The following is an 11,269-nucleotide window of genomic DNA, read 5'->3' as shown; positions in this document are numbered from 1 at the left end:
CCCAGCCCGTGGGGGAGTTACGTCAAAGCTCCCGATCTGGTTGCGTCCGCAGGCCCGCGCGGGAGAGGAGCAGCTGTGAGCAGCTTCGCCCAGGGTATCCTGCTCCCTCCCCCGTCGTACCCGCGGCTCTGTCTCTGTCACTTCTCGGCCCATATGGTTCGCTGAGAGAGCACCAGCGCAGCTCCCCCCCCGCCTCTCTTTTTCCCTTGGTCCTCTCTCTCTCTCTTCCTCCCACCCTTGCGTCGCGTCGCCTTCGCGATGAGACAAGTGGCGCTTCGCCGTCTCTGTCGCACACCCGCGCTCCTTCGTGTCGCCGCGCTCTCTCGCACGCCGCTTTTATTTGCCCTAATTTATCCCGCGCGGCCTGTACTGCCGCGCTCGCCGCCGGTTGGGGCAGGACCCGCGAGAGGGACCGCGACGGCGGCGGCCACCCGCGACAACAGAACGAAACGGGCGCGAGCGCACGCGAAGCGTGGCGGCGCGCGAGCGAGCAAAGACGGCCCACTACATACGTCCACGCAAGCTTGCGCGGCACGCGGCCGAGGAACCGAGCGGAGCAGAGAACGCGACTTCTGATCGCGCCGGTGGCTCTATAGTACGGCGTGAAGTTGAACAGACTCCCGTTCGAGCGGAACAGACGCGCTGCCGGGTCGCACGATGAAGGGACTCTTGAATCCAAGAGCCCCGAGAGCGCTGCGCGCCGCCGCACCGCTGGCTGCAGCAGCACATGGCACATGGCGGCGGCGGCGGGGGCGCACGAAAAAAACGACGACGACGAGAACCCAAATGACGTGCTCTGAAATATAACGTGAGCGGTCCCTCGTGGGGAGAAAATAACAAGACCAATCGAAGTAAGAGTACTGTAAGTGCCGGGGAGAGGGAGGGGGGGAAGAGGCTGTGGGACTGAGAAAGCGCAGCCGAGACGCCCCCTCGGTATCCAAACAAACAAACAAACACAAACTAAATACTCCCCCGCGCCCCCCACGCGCGGCGCCGCGGTGCCCGGTGGTGGGGCTATAAAAAGGACTCGTCCCGGCGTCGTCGTCGGCCCCACCTCGCGCCGAGCGGGCAGGCCACCCATCCGACCGGCGTGCTCACCGGGCCGGGCGCGCGCGCGGGGCAAGTCCTGCCGACTTGATCTCTATCATGAGTTTGTCTTCCTGACGGCGGTGGTACCCCCTCGGGGTGGGGGTGGGGTTGAATGGCTGTGCACTTTGCTTCGGATGACCCTGGGATAAAATCCTGGATAATTTAAATAAAAATAGGTAGACGTTTAATTTGGACCATCTTTCTTGTTTCCCCTGCTCTCCCTTTTCTCTTCGCCAACCTCCTGTTTAGGTACTGCACTGACACCCGTCTCATTTCCCACCCCCTATCTGCACGTCCCTCTCTCTTTCTATCGCACCTCGGAGAGTCCCCGTGTTCTGTTGAGGGGCTTATCTGATAGAGCTGGTCTGAGATAAGCTGCTCGACGTACGCGTGCACCGGTCCGTTGGGCATGCCGTCGGTAAAAAAGATGGCAATTAATCCCCCACTTTGGCCTTTGAACCCGTATATAGATAGGCATTACTCGTGCCATGTGTCGTAACCCTCCGGAGAGCGCGAGCGACACGGAAGAACAAACCCTTAACAACTTTGACTTTGCGCACGCCGCGCCCGGTGACGAGAAATAAAAGCGAGGGGGGGGGGAGGGAAAAAATAATAGAGGGCTGTAAAAATTGGGTACTCACAGGAGGGAGTGCAAGTAAGGTTGGGACGCCTGTGGTGTGAGCGAGGGAGAGACAAGAGGGAAGGGAAAGGGTCATAAAGAGAGGTGGGTGAGAGCGAGAAAGGATTGGCCAATGAGCAAACCTCGGCAAACGCCCGAGCCGAGCAGGCGCGGCAATTCGCAGCTTTTTCGAAGGGGCCCTGCGAGCTATATACAACAACGTCTGTCTGCACATACAGCAAAAAATTAAAACAAAAATTATTTCATTGAAAAATAAATAGACCACTCTGGCGAGTCGGGAAGAAGAACACAAGGAACCGAAAAGTGCCGGAAACAGTACAGATCACACTTTATCACTTTTTCGACAAACACTCTAGTTTTGAACATATTTTTTTTCTTACCAAAACGTTATTAAAGATTGACACGTACGCTGTCTTGGTATCTGTTTCCTGTCCTTTTTGGTCAGTTGTGTTTCTTCCTGACTCGCTAGAATGGCATCTACAGTTTTGCCGCATTATGCAAATTTTTCTTCAACGACAACAAATCACGACGTAGTTAACGACAAAAGGGTGTTGTTTGTAACAGTTTACACACCGACCTCCACGAGGGCCGCGCGCGTGGATCCAGGGAGGGCTGTCCGGCGCGGGGGCCGCCGGCCGGGCCGCGGTCTGACCCGACCTACACAATGCCGGCCAATCAGGCCCCGATATTTGGCACGCGGGGTTGTGATAATCGTGGCGGTGATCGGCCGCGGAAGACATTATGAGCGGAGCACGCGCGCCGGCCGCAGAGAAATCGCACCGGGCCTTTAACGCGGCGCTCATGACGCGCCCTTCGTTTTTCGAAACCTCTTAATTCTCCCGCCAATGAGCGCGGGCGTGGCCCAGGCGCCCAGCGCCCAGCCCGTGGGGGAGTTACGTCAAAGCTCCCGATCTGGTTGCGTCCGCAGGCCCGCGCGGGAGAGGAGCAGCTGTGAGCAGCTTCGCCCAGGGAATCTGAATGCAAACAAGGTTTCCCATACACACGGGGAGGATGACGCGGGGCCGGGGAGTGTGCGGTCGCGGCGATGGCCCTTGTCTGCGTTGTGAGGGGCATACGCACGCACTCGGGCGCGCACGCGAGCACCAGCCCGTCAGCAGCGCGCCCGAGAAAGGGTTGAGCTGCTGCTGCTGCTCACGGTGAAAACAATGTCTGATTTTTGGAGGGAGAGGGGAAAACTTTGAGGAACTCTCATAGTCTGTTTGAGAAAAACTACTTAGATTTTTAGGAATCTCAAATTATGTGTGAATTTTCCGCATGTATTGATAAGACATCCTAAAAACCAGAGGAGTTTTCCTCTCCTTGAACAGTTTTTTCTCCTCAAAAAATCAAACATTGTTTTTACCGTGTTGCTGTCGTTGTGGTGGTATGGTGCTGGAAGACGACAGCCTCCGGCTTATTCTCCGAAGCCGTGTCGCCCTGGATGTGAAAGAGGGGAGAGCAAGGCAAGGAGCGTCGCTAATAAGGTGTGATTCCTGTTGTTTGTACACCTCGAACAAACAGGTCTGACATTAGGTATAGGTAGAGTGTGTCTCTGTAGGATTAGGATTGTTGTACCAGCAGGTTGTCCGATTCGCCTCGCCCGCTAGTTAAAACTCCAGAGTGTATACTGTCACGCGTGGGTGAGGTTGCGTACTCCACAAAGTACGGAATGAACAACGCCCTTCTTGCGTAGAGTACTTTATTGGTGCACTCGCGACTCGCGTAAGGCGCCATGGTCAGCGACCATCGGCAAAGCCGTCCGTACGCGTGCGTGCGGTACAATCTAACAGGGGAAGTGGACGAGGCGAAGCAACCATGGCACTCGGTACACTCGGTCGTTCAACCTCGGTAAAATACCAATCGAACGTGGGACGTGAAGTGGTCCATATTAATCCCAATAATCATCCAAAGTTGCGGGCGCGGCGCGAGCGGCCGTAAGCACGCCCTGCCGTGCCAGTCGTGCCCCGCGGGGTCCAGGGCGCCACCCTCGGCGCGGTGTGGCGCGGCGTGGCGTGGGTGGGTAAAGCCCCGCACAGCGCATCGCGGGGCGTGGTGCGGGCGCCAAGCCGATCGGCCGTTCGGTTCGGCGATCCGTTCCGTTCGGGAGGCCTTCGGCAGGGCGTGGCGGTGCGTGGTGTCGGTGCGGGGAGGCGCCCCACGGCCCCACCCATCGCATCGACAGGAGGCGGGGAGGGGGGCGGACGACGCGCCGAGCCGAGCGATTGACGACCTCTCGATATGCAGTCGATCGGTTCCGATAGCAGCCGAAGCGTTGGGCGATCGGTTCGGACCAGGCGGCCAGGGGCGCAGGAGGTGGGAGCGCGGCGCCAGCGCGCGGGCTGAGCGCGGCGGGGCTCGCGCGGCCTGGGCGCGGGGCCGCGGGGGCCGCGCGCACGGGAGGAGGAGGAGGCGGCGCGAGGCGGCGGGGCGGGGCCGTGCGGAGCCCCCACCCGGGGCCGCGCTGGTTGCCTGCCCTGCCTGGGCACCACGCCCAGGGGCCCCACGTGGGGCTCGGCTCCGGGAACGCCCGGGCCCGGCGGCCGGCCGGTAGCAGGGGCCCAGCAGCGCGGAGGTCGCCGCGCAACGGCACAACGGCACGGCCGCCCAGGGGGAGGGACCCGGATGGGGTGGCCGCGGGGCGCGGATGGCGGGGGTGGTGGGCAGCGCCACCCCTGTCGCCTGCCGCGCGGTGGGGTGGTGGGTGGCAGGGCAGGGAGGGTGGGCGGTGGGAGGGAGGGTGGTGTACCGAGCGAAAAGAAGGACAAGTGTACCGTACAGCTTCCGGCCAGTGTGCAGACCGAGGGGTGTACTTCGGGTCTACTTCTCGTGCACTCCGAGTGTATTACGGGTGTACTTCACATCCGTGTAGGTGTACTAAGGACACTTGTGTCTCCCCAAAACACGACCCCTCGTTGTAAAAGGCGGGACGCGGGGTCCTACAGCCCGGGAGTCCGCTCATTTAATTATATGGCCAGGCAATGATAGAGAGGTACTTGAAGCGTTTGTACTTGAACTCCCGTGGGAGTCATTACCGCACCCGCTCTTGTAGAGTCGCGGCTCATTCCAATATTTTGTTCGCACATTCACGCGTCGTACAGCACACACATATGGACACACACGCTCAACACTTTCGAAATAATATCGCAGCCGCGGGTGAGCGGGCGCACGCATTCGTCCTGATTATTAATTAGTGGTGTGAGTGAATGAGTGAGTGGCAAAGCGTCCCATTCCCGTCCGTGTGTGTGTGCGTGCGCGCGCGCTGCGTGCATTTGGGCACCTCTTTGGCCCAGCCGACTCGGCCCCGGCCGAGCCCATCATCCCGTTGAAAGCGAAAATATAATTCATCGGCTGTAACATATACACACCACCGCATCTGGGTGAACCTTGTAGTACATGCGTGTGCGTGTGTGTGAGCGAGGCCTCGGGCTGCAGAGAGGTGCGAGAGAGAGAAAGAGAGACAGAGAGAGCAGGAGGGCCTCTATCGCCATGCTCTCGCGTCCACGGTATTAGGGCTGCTGCTTCAGCTTGATAGGAACGCCTCTCACGCTCGTGTCCGTCGTTACTTCCGCGCGCACCCACCACACACGCACCCTGCCATTAAGACACACTACTACTACTACTTGACGATTAGAAAATGTTTTCTTAATTTCTTGGAGCAAAAGGCCTGTGTGTGTGGGTGCGGTGGCGGTGAGCATGCGCGTGGAAAAATGGAGTAAGGGGGGGGGGGGCAACACGACGGCCGCGTTTATAATGAGGAGGGCTTTTGGTGCGCACGCCGCTGATGTAAAGGCATCAGGTCGCGTGCCGCCGCCAGGGCCTCCTCTGTTGCTTCCCATCCCGAAAAAGAGATACATACAATACCATCGCTGTTGTATTGTTTGGGAGTGGAGGAGAGGGGAAGGGAAAGGGTGAGGAGGGAGGGGGCGCTCCAGCCCGGCCCCTGGCCCTGCCCTTCCCTGCATCAGCAAAAGGTGCGCACAAACACGCGCATTAAAACAAAAACCGGAGGGAAATGCATCTCGTTCGTCTCATACAGCCGCAGCAGCAGCAGCAGCTTTTGCACCACTTTCGAGTGCCCCGGCTGTGAGAGGAGCGGGCTGGGAAAATTAATTATCATGCGGTAACAATTTTTGTTGTTTCGGTCGACTCGTGGTGTAAAATAAAACTATCGGATGCTTTTTTTTATGCATCGGCGGGGGCAGTTTTATTCGCGCATCGACGGGGCAATAAACGTGGGGGAATCCGCGCGACCAGCATCGCGAGGAGCATCATGTAGGCGGTCCCGGGGCATTTCAGCCAGTCTGGCGGAGAGAACAACAAGGATCGCGCGCGGGCCGCGAAAACGAGTGCGGTTAAACGGAGCCCCGCGCCGCCCGGCGCAGCACGGCGCAGCCACCCGTGGCGCTGATAGACATCGCAGACGGACAGCCAGACACAGACGCCCCGACCTGGCTGTACCTCACGGGGTAGGAGGAGGAGGAGGTGCAAAACCGCTAAACTGCCGTTTCACGCGTGTGTGGCGCGGCGCAAGGTCACAAGCGCGTCAGAAAAGGGGAAAAATTCTATCTTGTGGGCAATTTTTTGTATGGCGCTGGTAACGGTTACATCAACTTTCTGGAACAATTGTTCAGTACAGTTCCATGAAATCATTTTTCTGTAATCGTTTGTGTTTTTACATGTCGTAATCGTCCCCAAACGACAGCCCTTTCGATTAAGCCAAACTCCGAGGTTAATGTCCATTTAGTATACGAATGGACCACCATACTGCTTTTCGCAGCCAGAAAAAAATGAAAATCCCGAAAAGTTTCCCCGCAGTGGAGAGAACCGGGCGGGGGAGATGCAGGCCCGTCGCGTCGCCGTGCATCACCCGGTTGCCTACCCCGCCGGTGACAGGCGCGCTGGCAGAGAGAGACGTCGCCGATACCGGCCGGAACCATGCGAGGAGTGTCAACGCCACCTGCCCTGCCGCAGGTACTTGACTTTACAAACTCCTCGGATCGGCCGAGTACTTGACAAACTGTACTCGGATCGGTCGGGTACTTTGTAAGCCCCCGGGCCAGCAGGGCAGGGGTCGGCGCCGGGTCGACCACGGGGCCGCGTGCCTTGGTCCACGCACGCCGCGGGCGTTGCTCCAGCTCCCGCATAGTTCCCATATTACTTTGCCTCGATTAGAAAATCATAATGTCGTGATACGCACGATGCGTTTCGCACGGTCGGGCACAGGGCGGGGGAGGGGGGTGGGCGACCTGTGCCGTTGTGGTGCAGGCGTGGAAAAATATAGGAGACTTTGTAACGAAAAAGTGCGCGCAAGTGCAGCGCTTGCGGCTCGCGCGCCCATTCCGGGTGCGTTGTGTTGCACAGACTGCACCGGACGGCGGCACGGCGGTGGCACCTCGGCCCGACCGGCCCGACAATGGGGGTCAGATTAGATCAGGTTGGGTCAAGTTTTTTAAGTTTATTGGGCTACATCTTTTGCCGTGGCGGTAGTTATTGTGAGGCCAGTTGAGGTTCACGGTAAAAACTATGTCTGATTATTCTTTATTTTTCAGGAAAACTTTGAGCAAATCCTGTATTGTTCCAAAGAAAAGTCGTCAGACTCAGATTTTGAGGATATCTCTTTTTGAAAAATGAAAGAAATTCAAAAACTGTTGAGGAGACTTCCTCAAAATCTGAGGAGTTTTGGTCAGAGTTTCCTCCTCAAAAAAATCAGACTTTTTTTACCGTGTTTTGAAAAAGTAGCTGTCTTGCAGTCATATGGTCTAGATTTTGTTGTTATATCTCGCCTCCTAGGTCCACGTGGCCCCGACGACCGTCCTGCTCGTTGTGGCGGCCATACACCATTTGCACAGCGGTGGGCAACCCGAGCCGGGCCGGGGGAGGGCGCCTGGAGCAACAATGCCAATGGAGAAACACCCTGGAATATCATATGCATGCTTTGGCCCGCTGGCCACTGCGTATACGTGCCCCCCGACCCCCTCTTCCCTCCCACTCTCCTCTACCCCTTTTTTAACGAGTTGGATGTGATTTTTACCGGCCGACAAGAAAACAATATGTGTCGGAGCAGCGCGGGTACAGCCGCTGCCGGGCCGCATAGCATAGCGCACCCGACGGGAGGCAAGTTCTCTTCACATTCCTAGTCGAGTGCCGGGGGGTTTCAGGGTTGCCACATTATGACTGACTAGTGCCTGTGAGTGAAAAATAGTAAAATTTTCATCTGGCTAGACGAGGTTGATCAGTGCTGTGCGCGCGGCATTTTCACTGAAGATACTATGATGACATTGAGTGGGAAAACTCGGTCGATTATTCATAAAGTTGCGCTGAATAGGTAAGGTCCCAACTCGGAAACCAAGTACGTCCGTCGTTCGCCATTTCAAAGTTGCTAAGTTCAGCTTATGCTAGCTCTCATAGCGCCTGGTGGGTAGGCAACATATCGCCTGCAGTGCATGCGTGTACCGCGGGGTGGCCTACCCCGAGCTTCGCAGGCGCGGACGCCCCGTATATATGAAAATAAAATTGGGGCGACTTAGTTTGCCGGGGCGAGAAGTTGCGTCCTATACCTAAGCCCACCCTCTCCGTTGTGTTGTTTCTCGCAGCATTCACTTTAGAATTCAGAAATCATCATAGACTCGTCTCGTAGACATCATCGTAGTTACTTAGTGAGGGCATGAGCAATGAGCATGTGGTTTAGTAATTATTATTTTACAAAGGTGCATGAAGAAAATGTGCAAGCTGTGTAAAAAACAAACAAAAAAACACAAGTTATGTATATGCAGAAAAGGCAAGCGGCGATAATTTTAACGTTTGCCCCCCATCTGCGAATAATGGCACCTGACTGTTGTTTAATTATGAAAGCTGTAAAGCGTTTGACGACCTGGGTGAGTGTAATGAGAGGGCCGTAGTCTTTACGAGCTGATTCGCACACTGGCGGGCGGGCAGCGTGGTGGTGCCGCGTGGCGCTCACACACAGAGTGAGATGGGGAAGGGGAGCGTAGTAAGGAGAGGGGGGCAGTCTGAGCAGTCTGAGTGACCGTACGCAATATGACGGGAAAAAATTAGGAAGGAAGCCAGCACAAAGTTTGTCTGGTCTGGGACAAAATTAAAACTGGTCAATCACTCTCATATCCTTACGGACTCGCTTACGGTTAATTTTGTGCAAGCGTAATATGGATCAAATTTACCTGTAATACGGATGAAATGGTCCGTAATATGGATGATTTCATCCGTATTATCAACAATGCTAGGTTCGTCACTTATGGAGAAATGAATATTTTTTCTCCGTAACTTACGAACCAAGCTGTGTTGATAATACGGATAAAATTGTCCATATTACGGTTGTTTTCATCCGTATTACAGATAAAATGTGATCCACATTACGGTTGCACAAAATTATCCGTAAGCGAGTCCGTAAGGAAATGAGAGTGATTATATTTTCACTGATGGCAATTTTGTTTGCGTAGATTAAATGATTCTGTACTGTTAATTTAGTTCACTGGTGATCTGGCAGAAGGGCGTAAGTCCAAACTGAAAATTAGTTTCACGATATATAGTCCTTCCGGCAAAATACCTTCAAACAAAAAAAAAGTTGCTTTTTTCGGACTTACGCCCTTCTGCCAGTTCACCAGTGAGTTATGATTTGGGTTGATTTTTGTTGTTGTTATACTTTTAAAAAGCATTTCATTTTGTTTCCTGTCGCCGTTTATTTGGTTACACGGTGCCAATGTGGTTCTCCCCACATATCCGTCTCGATGGAGCATAACAGTTATGCTACTGCAGAAAGTAGTAAGCGTCGTCGGCGCCCTCCAATCGCCTTCCTATAGCGGAGCCTCGCCCATGCTCCTCTATGGATGCCGCAGGACCGGGAGGGTCGCTTGGGAGCACTTACACGCTGCTCTCATGGGCGGCCGTGTGGTAACACATGTTGTTGCTGCGTGCACGGTGTCTATGAATTAGCCTAACGATGTTCGTCCAGACGTCCAGGAGGGCGAAGGGGAGGGCGCCACGCGAGTGCGGTGCGCGGAGCCCGGCGGGAGCCCCCTTCCCTCGCCGCCGCGCCTGCCGCCTGCGAAGCAGGTTCTCAGTGCGGTGGAGGGCCCGCCCGAGGGGTACTTCACTGGAAATTCAAGCGTGAATCAGTTTTTCAGTTTTTTCTTGGTTTTGCTCGATTGATTTTTCAAGCGATTTTCTGTGATTTTCTCTTATTTTTTCTGATTTTTAAACATTGTCTTCATTATTATTTCCCTTGCGAATCGATTGGTTGTTATTTTGTTTTGGAGGGTGTTGCACTGATATTTTTTGAGTGAAGTACGACCCCTTGGCTGCAGCGGCCCCTGCGGCTGCCCCTGGAGTCCTGGAATCCCCCCCTGGAGGCTGTGGTGGGGCCAGGGCGCGCGCGGTGGGGGCCGGGCGGGGTGGGCCGAGGCGCGCGAGGTGTTATAAGGCGCCGCGCCCCGCAGCCCCGCTCACAGTCCGTGTGGACCCCTCCGCAGACCTCGTCATGGACCCCTTCAAGGTGCGTCGCATAGTGCTTGTGTGTGTGTGAGAGAAAGAGGGAGAGAGTGCGCCTCGTGCCAAGTGCGTCGTGTGCATCCAGGACAAGAGACTTCCCAGCCTCACCTATCGCCGTTTATTGGATACTAGTTTATATTTGTTTTGTGATTTTGCGTGAAAAAACATCGACGCTTGAACGTGTTTTTCGTGTTTGTCGATGTGTCGTTCGTAATTTGCAAGTGTCAACCACCGTGCATGGCCAATGACATTTCCGAAGTGTAGTGGGTCACTGCGGTTCTAAACCCCGTCTGTGCGAAATTCTAATGGGATGAGCAAAACTCAGGATGAAAAAACAATTCCTCTCGCTTCAGTTTAATTTTGCTGTTTTTTGTTGTTGTTTTTTTGTTCATGAAAGGGTTTCTGCTCATCAACGTACAATAATTGTGATTTTTCAAGAAGTTAAAAAAGAAATGTACTCAGATCCAATCATGTATAATAATTTACTAGTATACTAGTAAGCTTGTAGTGAGCTTCCTTCGGGGGCAGGGTGAGCTTGTGGCTCCAATTGAAACCAGTGGTTGTAGTTGTGTATGTACATTTACATCAATAACACAAATTGGGGATTTACTTCCACTTCCTATCCTAAGTACAAGAAGGTCTGGGGAACTTACAGAAAGCTTCGCTTCTCTTAAAAAATATTTGGGATTCTATCTACTTCCAAGGGAACAAAATGATTGGGAAAATAAATAAAAAACTTTATAGCTGCGAAGGACAACGTTTGTATATGTGCACGCTGGATGTGCTAGCATTCGAATGTTGCGTGACATTAGTTGGGCAGGGTGCTTGGCGCACTGCCTAACTATGCGGGGCTCTGGCACAGTCTGACTCAGTCACACACACACACACACACACACACACACACACGCACACACACACACAGTCACACACGCACGCGACAGGGCGTATAGGAAAGGCGCGAGGAATCGATTTCGCGCAGCATTTTCGTCTCCTTTAATAACGCCACCCTTGCTGTCAGCAATATGTTGCTGCTTT

The 11,269-nt window shown here is 54.8% G+C and overlaps 1 protein-coding gene across 1 annotated transcript in view; it reads left to right on the top strand.

Moving 5' to 3' along the window:
- The first annotated feature begins 10,167 nt into the window (after positions 1-10,167).
- Positions 10,168-11,269, top strand: part of LOC113210963 (uncharacterized) — a 13,150-nt gene continuing 12,048 nt past the window's right edge. Inside the window, exon 1 of the mRNA XM_026429175.2 lies at positions 10,168-10,238. Within this exon, the coding sequence (XP_026284960.1) occupies positions 10,224-10,238 (15 nt within the window). The 5' untranslated portion in view covers positions 10,168-10,223. The remainder of the gene's footprint in view (positions 10,239-11,269) is intronic.

This window comes from Frankliniella occidentalis, unplaced genomic scaffold (genome assembly GCF_000697945.3).
Source record: "Frankliniella occidentalis isolate FOCC.00 unplaced genomic scaffold, Focc_3.1 Scaffold53, whole genome shotgun sequence".
Taxonomy (NCBI): Eukaryota; Metazoa; Arthropoda; class Insecta; order Thysanoptera; family Thripidae; genus Frankliniella; species Frankliniella occidentalis.
Note: the sequence above shows the minus strand (reverse complement) of the source record. Positions and strands in the feature narration are given on the sequence as shown.